Source organism: Mytilus galloprovincialis, chromosome 5 (assembly GCF_965363235.1).
Source record: "Mytilus galloprovincialis chromosome 5, xbMytGall1.hap1.1, whole genome shotgun sequence".
In the NCBI taxonomy this organism is placed as follows: Eukaryota; Metazoa; Mollusca; class Bivalvia; order Mytilida; family Mytilidae; genus Mytilus; species Mytilus galloprovincialis.
The window spans coordinates 74,727,236-74,742,088 of NC_134842.1; the positions used below are offsets into that span (position 1 = coordinate 74,727,236).

Consider the following 14,853-nt stretch of genomic DNA (forward strand, 5'->3'; position numbering starts at 1 on the left):
GGAAGAAGTAATTATTATTGTAAGTTATTTAGATTGCCGTTAAAACCTTATATATATTGAATAATATTTAAAACTCTATGGTTTAATTACCCTTAAGAATTAGGCACAAGTATCTGTTAAGGGAAGACTGTGGGGTTCTGTTCTAGGGGACATATACTATGTTTTCTCTTATTTAATCCATCAAACAACTTCGTCAATTATTAGGTTAGCAATATTCTTTATCTGTACTTTCCGCTATATAGATGATGTTCTCTCACTAAATAAATCCAAATTTGATGACTATATTGAATTCATATATCCCATTGAACTAGAGATAAAGGAGTTAGAAAATGACAATGTGGGTCGGTTGAAAACAAAACTTTACGACACAAGAGATGATGTCAGCTTCCCTATTGTGAACTTTCCATACTTTGTTGCTACATTCCAGGAGCGCCTGCTTAAGGAGTATATATTTTCCATATGATATGATATTTCCGGGCTTGTATTTCCTACAAAATGATTTCTTTGATAGAGGATTGCTATTCATAAACCAATATTTTCTAATGATGAAGTTGAAATCATTCATTTGTAAAATTTACATTTGGTTGATCGTTATGGAATATCAGTTTCAAAGATGATATCGGATATGTTCTTTACGCCTGAATAATAATCCCGTTCCCTTTTCATGAATGTGATCTATTGAATTAGATTGATTGCCGGGTTTGTAATTACATGAGCAACAGGCCCGAGACCACAATTAATTCCTCTATCAGTTCTTTATAGCGTTTTGTTGCGTTAAAAATTGCCTATTCTTTTTGTCTAATTTTATGTGTGTGTAATGTACAGTGCAAGTCCAAAAATATATGTAATTTTCAGAAACATTGCATGTTTACATCACATAAATTTGGTCAATACACATCCATACCCCTATAGGAAGTCAAGAATTGTTCCGAAAGTGTAAATATCACATTTTGGCACCTGGCCGAATCACTCTATCCTTCTTATTTCAGCTCTCTTCTTTCAATTACACCCCAGTAAAATTAAGTAATGTATGAGAAAGGAAAAGAAAAAAAAATAAAGAAAAAATACACTATAATTAAAGGGAACTATATTTTTGGACAACGAAAACTTGACCATTCCAATAAAACTTGGCATGATTTAAGCTTAGTATATTATGGGTCAGTTTGTGACGTTGAAATAGAACAATTTCAACTTTCAAATTTTGCTTTAAAAATAAAAAGTAATGATGCTGCTTTTGCAAAAATATGGAAAAAGTTGGCCCAAGACCACAATTAATTTCTTATTCAGTTCTTTTTAACGTTTTGTTGCATTAAAAAACATTTTTCCGATTCTTTTTGTCTAATTTTTGGTAATTTGGTCTATACACATCCATACCCCTATAGGCATGTCAAGAGATGTTCCGAAAAATGTAAATTTAACCTTTTGCACCTGGCCGAATCACATTTTCCTTATCAAAATCAGTTAAAATAAAACATCCAAAAGTGTATCTCAGCTCTCTTCTTTCATAACCACCCCAGAAAAACTATGTAATGCATGAGAAAGGGAAAGAAAAAGAATAAAGAAAAAATACACTATAACATGTATAATTAAAGGGAACTTTATTCGTGGAAAACGAAAAGTGGGGTCATTATTGTGGTCTTGGTCCATCACGACGGGTGAACTATCTTGAGCAGAATCTGTTTACCCTTCCGTAGTACCAGAGATCACCCCATTGTTTGTCTGATTGTCTTTATCTTTTTTAGCCATTGCGTAGTCAGCTTATTTCTGATCACTGAGTTCCTCTTGTATTAACATTATCATCTTTCGCCCCTCTTTTTTAAGCAAGAACAACAAATTTTGTTTTATTTTATAACTAAAGTCAGTGTTAATAGATAAATGTACAATTAATCGAATCGGAATCGTCAAAAAAGGTGTGTGGGTATGTTAATGTTGTTTTTGTTCTTTTCGTATGTGATAGAATATTCTGATTCCCAACTTTGACGAAAGCAATATGTTGATCTTAGAGAGAGAAAACAAGTTTCTGAATTTCTGATTAAGATTTTGCATCATTAAATTTACTGTTAAATTTGAAGAAAAAAATATGTTCAAATGGAACAATTCAACAAATTTCAGGTAGATTTAACCTCGTCTATTGATGAATACATTTTTTTAAATTGTATTAAATAACCAAACATTTTAATCTCTCGTATGAATTGTGTCTGGAGTATATATATAAAAAAAATTAGTCCTGGTATCTATGATGAGTTTATTTACATTTGTCTTCTGATGGCCTCTTAGGGCTGCAAATAAAATAAGACATGCGTACTGGTGTCGTACATTTATTTACATTATAATTTTATCGGACAAATGTTTTGACTTTAAAAAATGTAATATTCTACTTAGGGGTGACAAAATGCGAAAGTCAACTATTCAAAAGATTAATTGACAGTCTTTAATCCTGAAAAAACCCACTGACAATGGTAAAATATGAACTTACATGCAAAGAGTCAACAACCTAGGATATTCTTTGTATATATCAGATAATAGCTATAATCAATATATATATATTACAGATGCTACATTCACATGGCTAACTTAAGTGTGTGGAAATTTGCAGTTTTAATTTTAGATTTTGATTTTCCGTACATAACTATTGATTCTGTATATTCATGCAGCAAATTGTTAATTATACGTCATATCAAAACAAAAAATGAACTGATAATTTGAATTTAACACAAATATGAAGGTATTAAAAATCTCATTTTGTTTGTGGATTACAATTTTATTATCTTTATATTCTGCAGATGAGAGCTGCAGTGCATAGTCGGATAAGATGTTTAATATTTAATTTTGAAACATAAAAGAAATATTATGTATACTTTTTACACTCTTTTCAATTATTTCATCCATATGAAGCCAGCTTTATTTGATTTACAGGTCAGTAAATGTCAAATAAAACGAAATGCACAATTATTCGAACACAGTTAATCGGAATCGTCAAAAAAGGGAGGTATGTTCTTTTTTCTGTAAAAAAATATACTAATTCCAAAATCTGACGAAAACAATATGTTGATCTAAGAGAGGGAAAACAAGTTTCAGAATTTCTGATTGAGATTTTGCACCATTAAATTTAATGTTAAGTTTGAAAAAAATATGTTGCATTGATCGATTCAACAATTTGTACTATTCTTTTTCGTTTATTACTTAATCAAAAAGTTAGATTACACGTTTGAATTCTGTTACATTTATCTTCAGATGGCCTCTTATAGGGCTGCAGATAAAAGGAGATACGAGTACATGTGTCATACGTTTATTTACATTTTAATTTCCATCGGACGAATATTCGGACTTTAAAAAACTATTATATTCTATTTAGGGGTGACCAAATCAGACAATCAACTATTTAAAAGATAAATTGACAGTCTTAAATTTTGAAAATAAACCAAACAACTATTAATGTAAAATTATGACCTACCATACAACAAGTCAACAAGCTGGGACATCCTTATTATATCAGATAATAGCTATAATCAATGTATATTGCAGATGCTATATTCACATGGCTAAGTGTGTGGAAATTTTCAGTTTAAGTTTCGATTTCGATTTTCCGTTACTATATATTGATTCGGTTTTTTCAGCCAAAATATTGTAATTAAACGTCATTACAAAACACAAACTCGTCACTATACACAAACATGAAGGTTTTTAACATCTCACTTATTTTGTGGGTTATAATTTTACTAATTTCATGTTCCGCAGAGGAGAGCTGTAGTTCACAGTCAGGTAAGACATTCAAATATTTAATTTCAAAAAAGAAAACATACATTATGTAACAATTTTACACGCTTATAAATTATTCCGTCTATATTTTGACCCTTCTACAACGATATTTCTTACATGAACACGTATACAAATTGCGGTTTTTATCCAATGCAATCTATTTCAATTTTGTTTTCAATTTAGACTTGTATATATATATATATATTACCTATGATTCAAACCTATGATTGCGTTGGAGAAAACAGCAATTTTTATACGTGTGCATGTAAAACAAATTTCGTTGTAGAAGGGTATAAATACAGCACAAACAACATTTTCCAAAAGACCAAAAACGTGAAAAAGTATATTTAAACAAAGCGCATTTGACTAACAGGTCGAACAACTGATGTTCTTAAACCCTGCTGACTGCCATTAGCGATTGCCAAATAAAATTGATCACGAGGTGTAACAAAATGGATCTTAATATAAATTTAATACTAAACAGAAAATGATAAACTTGTGACCAAGATGTCATGCCACAAACACAAGGTGTCAATTTTTGTTGTACACCAGATCTAGATTTCGACAATATATGTCTCTTCAGTGATGTTAGGGATCGAAACGGTATTTCGAAGGCCGTATAATTTACCCTCAGTTTCAGATAGACTCTTGAATTTTAAGAGTCAATATAGGATGAACGGATCATATAAACCGGAGGAAAAATATGATACAAGCCCAAACGAAAAAATATAAACGAGTCTAAATTGAAAACTACGTTCAAACCTATGACTGCGTTGGATAAAAACCGCAATTTTTATACGTGTGCATGTAAAACAAATTTCGTTGTAGAAAATCAGAAATTCAGAAATATTTGTTCCTTCTCTTAGATAACAATATTGTTTTTGTCAAAGCTTGGAATCAGACTATTCTTTTACATAAAAAAAAAATCAGAGCTCCCCCCCCCCCTGTTTTTGTTTTGAACCAGTGCTCACAAACAAATGGTCGGCAAGACAATTTGAATAAGAATATATACATTTTAGTATAATCAGTAATACCGACCTCTTTCGAATGTACAACAACGTTTGCTACATGTAACAATTTTTGAAAATGGTATTAATATGGTTTCTCCCCAGTTATAAATAGTACAAAATTGTGGAGTTTTCCGTCTGTTATAGTTATAAATAGTATGAGCAAAATAGATAATTGAAAGTATTTGCATCGAAAGCGAAAACAAAAATAAATTCAAAACACATTATTTAATTGAAAGAAAAGGTTCATGTTCTGTACGATTATATTATATATTGAAATCAAATAGTTTAATCCTACAATACTTTTACAAATGAATAAAATAAAAACTGTGTAATTCAAGTAATGTTATTATATACATGTTCAGAGTATCGATCGAAATGTTCGAATTAGAATATCTTCAGATTTGTAAATGTAGGATGTTTTATATACCATATGTATATACCATGACTTCATGAAATGAATGTTCTTGATTAGTCAGAACTGAAAATGATAACATACCAAAAGTCAAATATTCGAGGGAATTATCGTGTTCAAAAGCGAATATGTATATTCTCACTGGAAAGCCGCGCAAAAAGAAAACATCGTACACGCGTCCGCAATAAAAAAATCCTGTTTTAAGCTAAAAATCACAGTGTTTTAGCCTGCAACAAATAATGTGAGGCTTTTTGATTTTTTGTATGTTTAAAATCTAATATTCGAGAGATTTAATATCCCCAGTCAAGGCAGTAACGGTAGAAACATTGTTCACTTGAAAACAGACTAGCATTGACCTTCCCTCGAAATAATATATAAGAGCAATGTTAACTCTGGACAATTCAGTTTCATGCCAAAATGTTTCTCTTTCATAATTTAATTCAAACGATCCCTTTTTTATAGGAACGGTTGCAGATAGCGAAATTCGTCACTGTTCACAAAAGAAGAGTGAAGATATCGGTATGTATTGAAAACATACCAGTTGAATTTCCTTCAAATTTCAAATACATTTCAATAAAAACAAACACATTTTGAATAGAGGACCTTGTTCTGATTCGATCGAGACAAAAACAAATAATTATGACATTGCAGAGTACAGAAAACAAAAAAGAACCTTATGATAAGACAAAAACATAATATTTGGCAAACTTTTGCGCTAGAGACTTTCTATTAAAAATATGATTATATTCTGAATATATCAAAATGGAAATATAAAAACTAAAAGCATAAGGCCAATGAGGGTTCTTACAGAAACGGCAAACAAATTTGAGGTTCAATAGTTGTACATTTTTACAATTATATGTTCTAAATAAATGATAAATTGCAAATATATCTATTGAAAAACAATACGGTATCAATGTTTTAATAAATTTTTTTCAAACCAAGTAGCTTCTTTTTTTAATTTTGTTTACAATGCCGGGATATTCTAAGTAACTACAAAATTAAATTCAGTATAGAATTTGCTCATTGGTGAAGGCAATTTGATGACCTGCACTTATGTATTTGGCAATCATACCACATCTCTTTATTTTTATACAGTTCTACTACCCTGATTCTCCAATTGCCTTATTTGTTACTTCTGTTTAAATTACAATTATGGCAAGGATCTTGCAAGTTCGTAAGTCAATGCTTAAGTGTTGCATGCTTGCCATATCATAAAACGTATACATACGTGCAATACCATCACTGGTCTCTTCTGGTTAACACTTTTGATACTATTCTTCGTTTTTAGGTATAACCGAAAATGAACGTAGAATATTGCTTATAGGCCGGACTGGAGTCGGTAAAAGTACTACTGGAAACACAATATTGGGGGAAGACGTTTTTGTGGCAGACACTTCGGGTGAGTCAGTAACGAGAAAAACGGAATATGCGCGCTCACTGCGTTACGGGAGAAATCTTTTAGTTGTTGATACTCCGGGATTGTTTGATACAAGTATACCCAATAACGAAACTATCATTGAGATTGCACAATGTTACAGCCAAACAGCTCCGGGTTTACATGCTATTATTTTTGTTACTGAGATTGGACGATTCACCCAACAAGAAAAAGATACATTTGACTTTTTTCTAACTCATCTTGGAAAAGAAGTAATTGATTACATGATTGTAGCTTTTACTGGAAAAGACAGACTTGATCATAAAAAACGTACAATTAAACAGTTTGTTTCCAATTTAAAAGATGGATCGGATTTAAGGTGGTTGTTGAATCGGACGGAATACCGATATACAGCTTTTGGCTATGGCGGTAATCGTGCTGATCGTGAGGCAGAAGTGATCGAACTTCTAGAAATGGTTGACAACCTTGTCAAAGAAAACGACGGGAAATATTATACAAATGACATGTATAAAAGAAATGAGAAATTGTTAAAAGAACGATGGGAAGAGGAAAAACAAAAAGAAACAGAAAAACTTGAAACGGAAATACAATCAGCTAAGAAATCTGTTCAAAACGAGTTCGAAGAAAAACAAAAGGAACTTGAGAAAAATTTTGAAGACCAGAAGATTGAACATGAAAATAATATGAAAATATTGAATGCTAAATTCAACGAACAAGAATCTGATATTGAGAAGATAAAAGACAAAAACAAGCAGGACCTTGATGAAATGCGGAGGAACATAGAACAAAGAGAAATGGCATTAACAGTTCGCGGTATAGAAGCGGAAAGAGACATTGAAAAAAGGTTGCGAGAAGAAGCTGAAAGAAAATTGTTTGATAAAGAAACGACGTTTCGAGAGGAACACAGATCTCATCCTGGCTTTTTTGAGCAGGCTCTCATGGCAGCAGGAGCTGTTGTAGACGCTGTAAAGAGTTTCTTTGGAAGATTTTTTTAAAGTATATCAAAGTCATCTGTTTGTCTCAGAAATGATTTATCTAAAAAGGCACATTGTTCTTTAAAAACAGGCATACCATCAACTAATTAGCCATATTTTATTCAACGGAAGATAGAAAAAATGATTCCTCTCAAAACAAAAACTTAAATACCGAAAAAGATTAGCATTCTCAATATTATCTCCCTATTATGCCACCTAGGTTTTTATAAGCGTAAAAAATAAAAGCCATTGTAGTCATGACCCTCTGTCAATTCAGCTCTTGAAAACAGATAATTTTATCCCCATAGTATCATCATGATCCTTATATCTGTCAGTTGACTTTAAAAGGACAAATGTATCTGATATATATTGAGCATCATTAAATGTACGTGTATACTCTTGGTCAAAATAAAAAAAAACTACCGTCGGATCGTTTGTCAAGCGGAATTTTCGAAAATTAGAAAATATTTAAAAACATTATGATTAGATATTTCGTCGAATGGCAGATTTGAAAATTTCAGAGGTTAAAGACTGATAATCCTAGATAGCACACACTAAACATTAAAATTTTTTGAAGTTCTGCATTTAAGATCCACCAGAAAAAGTTGTCGTCAAGTACTTAGTAAACATAATTTTAATTCGAACACACTCACTATAGTGTTTATGACTCATTAGAAAGGTATTTCACTTGAAACATATATTTCATAATTCTTTAGTACTGTTCATTTGTAATTCTTTTGGATCAACTTACAGCTTACATATATAACAATAAAAGAATTTGAAGCCAGATGATTTATCTAATATTTTTATTCATACGTTTTCATGACAGAATAGTCAATTCAAACAGGCCTGGTCCTAAAAAGGTGTATTCGACTTTCTCTTTTCGATGAAATTATTGCCATAAAACTAGTACTGTCACGGTGGAAGAAATGCAAAAAGACCCTTGAACAAGAACAATCTATTATCTTTCTTTTGATTTTTTGTCCACAGAATTTATGCTTATGCACCAACAGGCGTTAACGTGAATTTACACCTCCCACAGTTTGCTGTTTGGTAAAAAAAAATCTATAATCTCAAAGTTTACAAATATCTCGACGCTCAATTCAATAATTTAAGTAAAAACGCATAAATAACCTTTGAAAACCCATAGAAACAGATACAAATAATTCAAATGTACAAACTTCGCCTGTTTTACATTCTCTAACAAGGAGTTCATTTTTTGGGGGTTTAGTTTCATTTGGGTTTCTGTCTGATTTTTATAGCTTCTGTGCATACTTTATGTGTTTTTTTAGGGTTCTTTTTAATATATTATTTCAATTTATATACTCGTTTTCCTGCGTGTATTTGTGTAAAACTGACAGTCGAAATTCTGTTTCAAAATATGATTTATGATTTTTCCGTCGTGTATATGCATGTAATGTTTGCCACTGAACTACACCAAATGGAGATCAACCATCTAAGCATCCAATCCAATTAACCAATCGATAACTTTATATCCGTAAATGACACGAGTTCCCTACATGATAACCTGTGTATTTAATTATAGTTCAATAGTCGAAGTAAAATCATGTACGATCTAATATTATTAAAGGTTGTATCCAACTGTGATGCTGGTTTCAATTAAGAATTAAATGCTTCTTTTTGTAACTTCATTGGGGTTTAAAGCGTTGACAGAAGTACATTTTGTATGAAGCGCGGAAGCGCTTCATACTAAAAATGTGCGCACGGTCAACGCGTTTACAACCCTATGAAGTTACAAAAAGAAGCATTCAATACTTATAATTACATTTTTTAGCAATGGTCATGAAAACATGAATTTTATTATTGTTTTATTTATTCACCTGTGCACTTTATTGTGGGACCACGTGTTATCATGAATGAAAAGTTTTATTGAGCAATGCAATTGCTTACGGAATAACACGTGATGTGCAGTTAGCCAATCAGAATAGAGTATCATAATGAAACATAAATCTAATGTAATTATTGTCGATTAAACCATAAGTCTCATGTTGTGTCGTTTGCTATACACGTGTAATAGCACAATATGAATTGTGAGGAATTTGACATTGCAGACTCTGTAATAGTCATTGTATTCCCAGTATCAATCAGTCAGGTAGTATGAGAATCTTCGCAGGACTTCAAACTGTGAAATTATTGTGTGTCGATATGCTCATTAGCTTCACTGTTTTAAACTTTAACATCTGTTAAAAATCTGAGGTCAAATGTGTTAAAGATTCCTGTCTGGTGAATGTTATCTTAGTGTAGTGTCAGAATACTGTAGATTTATAACTTGTCACGGAACGAAGAGTTTAACATGTTTAATGTAATATAAATATTTATTATGAAATTACACTAAATAAATTGAAAACGTATTTCCTGTACTAAACATATAAAACATATCAAATTGTTTGGCCTTGGGAAATCACTCAACTATCTGACGAATAATTTTGCTCCAGGACTTTGTCCCGAAGCGATTCGTTCGTGGAAAGTACACCAGCTGACAAGCCACTCTGTTCAACTTGAACAACACAACTGACAAAAAATAACAAAGCGAAGCTTCATATAACGGACCATGCATGGCAGTGGACCAGCCCCCGTGTGACGATGGGCTACAATGTTTTAAGGTGTTGAGTTGATGTTAGAAATGTTAAATGAAAAATGCTTAGAAAATGAAATAAAAAATATGAATGATAAGTGAAATATTTGAAAAGGTTTCAAGAAACTCTGACGAGATTTGAAATCAGATGAGTCTGAGTGACCCCCAAGTATTCAAAATGAGGAATCCCCCGGGATCACCTTCAATAAGTCAACGAATTACACAATAATAAGGTTAATAAAAGAAACAATATATATATATATATTAAGCAAGCATGCAGTTCTACTGTCAATAAATTCGAAGTTGACTACACTATAATCAATGATTAATAGATTCAGCAAGCTGCTGTTGTGCATGCTTTATATAGGTTGGTTGAGTGCGAATATAACGCACATACATGTAGCAATCTGAAGACCAACGACCTAACGTTTTAATCATATGATCTTTTATGTTAGCTTGACTAGCTGCGGTGCTAGCACCTACTGTTTTTAGGATTATTACCGCATAACTCTAGAAAATGTCTGATTTTTGTTATAAAGAATTCTCTTCTGATACCTAAATTGTCAATGATACAAAAACAGAGTCAGTGTTTTGATAAAACGATATAAATGTTTTCCTGCTCTCTAAATATCTTTTTAGATACACGATAAGGACAAATATGACTATTTATTTTGTGTAACTGAATATCTATACCCTTACGGAATGAATCAGTTTGGACTGTTTCAAGTGCAGGTTAGCGACATTGTCTGTGAATAAAATGTTTGATATATAAATTAATTGCAGGTTCAAAATGTTCGGATTTGATAACAGTTATTTCTCCGCATCGGAGGAAGCCAAAGAAAGAAATCAATCATAGCTGTTTCAATCATGAAGTCAATGAACTTTGAAAAAAACTCCCTTTCGTAATCTCTTTATAATTTGTTCAAGAATATCAAAAGTGATTGGTAGCCTTTTTCTTTTGTTTTGATTTTGAGATTGTTTGACAGAATTTAATATCAATGTAAACCTTGGCAATGGTTTGCCGTTATATAGTTCTAATGGATCACTACAATTTTCCTTCAAATAATTGTACCTGATTCCACATAGATAACGTTTAATGGTAGAATAATGAAGTTTCAGAGCTGTTTGACAATGGGCAACAAAATATATGAGGATTTCTTCCGAAACTGGGACCAAAGTTTATTATAAATGTCACATTATTTAACAGTAAAATTTAATATCTCTTGAAATGCATGAAAGAAACCAATATCATATACGTCCTTAGTCCTTTTGGATATCGATGTTGTCCATAGTTGTTCGACAGTTTGTGTTAACACCATATTACATCTGAGATTTTGTGACACGGTTCCGGAAAAGGGTTTTCATCTGGTGCCAGGGTTCTGAATCGTTGTATCTGAAATCGAGATAAGGCATCACTAATATCGTTTTGTACACCTTGCACGTGTTTTGCACTAAAAAAGAAGTTGTTTGTACATGCGTACCATGTTAATTGTCTCATTAACTTCATAATATACAAACATTTTGATCGGCCTTTTCTTATAATCTCAACTGTAGACATATTAGCAGACCAAAATAACACTTTTTTTCCTTTTCCATGAGGCGCCCCAGAGTATAGCTGCCACAACGATTGGGTACAATTCGAAACAATGCCATTGCATGTTTACTGTTTGTGATGTTTAATTTATTTCGGTCGGCCATGAAGAATAAAACCACTTTCCAACAAAATATCTACCAAAACCTATAGTTGACGATGCATCTGTTAATAATTTCATATCGTAATTAGATATATTATGTAGAATTATAAAACATATTAATTCCATTCCAATTCTTAGGGAATCGTAACCAAAATTCGAGATCATAATCCGACATTCTTTATCTAAACGCACATAATGATGTAATTCCTTCGCTTTGGTTGATAAACTGATTAGATAAGACACAACATACCTGCCCGGTAATATAACTCTTGGGGCAAAATTTAAATGACCGAGCAGCTGTAAAACTTCTCTCTTAGAACAAGAGGATTTGACATTTATACTTGAAATAAATTCACAAATTCGATCAACCTTTTCCTGCAGTAAAGGGGCTTCCATTTCTTCTGAATCGAGAATGATGCCAAGATATTCAAGAAAAATTACAGGGCAAACAGTTTTAAGCATCGCTATTGGAACAATTAAGCGTTTAAAATCCTCATCATTAATGCCATTGATCGCTCTCCTTCAGCGTGTGGCGGATCTATAGTTAAGAAATCATCTAACAGGTGTAAAATGTTTTGACCTTGTAGTTGTATGCAACAATATATAATTGTGATAAAGTATCAAATATGATAGGACTAGATGATCGGCAGCCGAAAGTTAATAGCACATAGAAATAATAGTTGTCCTCCCATTAAATGCAAAACAAAAGCCATTGTGATGGTAAAATAGGAAAATTTTTGAATGCTTTGGAAATATCGTGTTTTCATAACCAGGAATGTCTCTCGTATTTTAGGATTAAATCTATAGTGTTGTCAATCTTGGCGTACTTACAAAACTCCTGAAGATTCGGATATTTATAGATAAAAGTTACCTGTGTACCAATATCATGAATATGCATGATTAATGACATGGCAAAATCTAATTGCTAAAATAGAGAGGACAAATCCGATACTCTACGGGATTGAAGGACACTTGCTAGGTTTGGATTGTCCTAACCAATTCATAAACTTTGATTATTCACGTCTCGTAATATCTTCCAATCAGGTAGTAACAAGCATTCACGCAATGACTGTCCTTCGTTCAGCTCTTAATATCGTCTCCGAGGAGACGATAATCACTTTGGTGAGGTGCCGATAAATCCAATATAAATCGTTTATTCCTTCCTCAACTCCCAACGGACTGACACGGTAACTTGAAAATGGGAGTGTATCAAAAAGCCCGTACATAAAACCATTTTCACACTCCTTCTTTAACAATTCATTTACTACGTTCAGTTGCGATCGTGCAGACAAATTATTACGACATTCAAGGGTTGGTAAAGTAGTTAAACCATACTTTAAACCATTGCATAATTAATAAACAAAAGATTTGTCACTGTGATTTCTAAGTTCAGCATATAGAGGGGAGGGGGGGGGGGGGGTTAATATTTGACAGTCATTTTTTGGAACCGAAGCTTGGCTTTGGTGCAGGAGTACTAGACTTAGTAGCTGTGTTTTTAAAAGCGTGATTCTTTCTATTTTTTTCGCTATCGTTATGCGTAGATTGACGATGACAGGCGGTTACGACTATGATCATAGTTGCAACAATTGAAGCACATGTGTCAGAAAAGGCATCGACTGTCTTTATTACAGCCAGAAAAGCTATTGAAATTATTGCAAATTTCTGTCCCGTTGTGATAAAAAGGCTTCCTACCACGAATATCAGAATTTCCGCTAATTTTCGTTGGATGTGGGGTAGATACGCTTTTCTCTGGAAATTGCAAAGGACATAATTTTGAGTCATGATCAACCATGTGACAAAGCTTGCAAATATTTATTTCAACGCCGGCACCTATCAAGATCATCAGGTCGCGATCCCTTTTGCCCCAATCGACTTTAATTTGTTTCTCGTGAACAAAGGTCGAGGCTTTAGCAGAAAACAATTTATGATAGTCGTAGAACTCATGACCGTAAAAGTCACTGTTCTCTATGATATCCTCCTCATATGCGTCTAATTCCAATCTCCTACCTGGAAAAGCAGATGTCATTACACGCTTGAATTTTCCAAAAGCCTTAAGTTTATGAATTCCTGAATTGTTAGTTGTCGATTTCAGCGTGAGTCTGGCTTATTCCCCACGTTAATTTCGTTAAACGTCTGCCAAAATAGTATGTGACTGGGGACTTTCGAAACTAGGAATAAGGAGAGAAGTTAAGTTAATGTCCTTATCCTGTATTATTTGTTTATGTAATCCTGTAGAAACAATGTCTACATTGGGAAAATCATCAGAGCGAACTCCTGTTCTATTTAATCCATGATGTAACGCATCCGGTGTGGTTTGTAGCGACGGTGCAGTATTGCTTGAATTGTACCATTGATATAGATTATATGGTTTGCTATTATCATACAGCTTCTCTGTCATCAGGGTATCGACTGATTTCTGAAGGCCGTTCACACATTGTGACATAGCGTTGAAAGCAACCACCAATGAATTAGTATTAACATTCTCCGTAGCAGAAGAAGTATTGTCAATGCTTTCACGGTTATGAGTGTCTGTTGAAGCAGTTTGAGTATCAGATGAAAAACTGTCTGTTGCACTTTAAGTATTTTCGATGGTTTCTGCGCGATCATCACTTTCGTTACCAATGTTTTCTGTATGCAGAGATTTAACCACGATTAAAGTTAGATTCGTAGGCAATTTTAGACAGTTCGTCCAGCATTTCGGTTTTTGTTTTCCCAAAATTAGTTTTTGTTACAACATTTTCGGTACTATATGGCTAGAAACGGGATTTCCACTTCGTCGAAATCCGTATTTTACTTGGAGGCATAATTCATATAAACAGTGTTTTGAGAATAAGTTTTAAAAAGCTGTTGCCACAAGGAGCAATTACTTAGACTGTGATTCAACTTGTGTTTCACGTGACACATATATTGTAAAACTGCAAGCACGAAACTTTATGTAACCTATATTTTTTGTGACATCTTAACCGATACTTCATGTCGAGTAACGGGTTATGCAGAAACGGGTTAAGA

The 14,853-nt window shown here is 32.8% G+C and overlaps 1 protein-coding gene across 2 annotated transcripts; it reads left to right on the forward strand.

Moving 5' to 3' along the window:
• Positions 1-3,540: 3,540 nt before the first annotated feature.
• LOC143076395 (GTPase IMAP family member 7-like) lies at positions 3,541-9,177 on the forward strand. 2 transcript variants are annotated; one of them, XM_076252135.1, is made up of 3 exons: positions 3,544-3,762; positions 5,644-5,700; positions 6,473-9,177. In XM_076252135.1, the coding sequence occupies exons 1-3, from the start codon at positions 3,675-3,677 to the stop codon at positions 7,573-7,575; spliced, it is 1,248 nt and encodes a 415-aa protein (XP_076108250.1). In that variant the 5' UTR covers positions 3,544-3,674; the 3' UTR covers positions 7,576-9,177. The 2 variants fall into 2 exon arrangements, with proteins under 2 accessions (XP_076108251.1, XP_076108250.1); XM_076252136.1 differs by lacking the exon at positions 5,644-5,700 and having other exon boundaries at positions 3,541-3,762.
• The last annotated feature ends 5,676 nt before the right edge of the window (positions 9,178-14,853 follow it).

Bases quoted from the DNA above. Each gene is read 5' to 3' on its own strand.
- LOC143076395 (XM_076252135.1), top strand. From the start codon at position 3,675: ATGAAGGTTTTTAACATCTCACTTATTTTGTGGGTTATAATTTTACTA. The intron at 3,763-5,643 runs GTAAGACATTCA...CCTTTTTTATAG, and splicing joins GAGCTGTAGTTCACAGTCAG to GAACGGTTGCAGATAGCGAA. The intron at 5,701-6,472 runs GTATGTATTGAA...CTTCGTTTTTAG, and splicing joins AAAGAAGAGTGAAGATATCG to GTATAACCGAAAATGAACGT.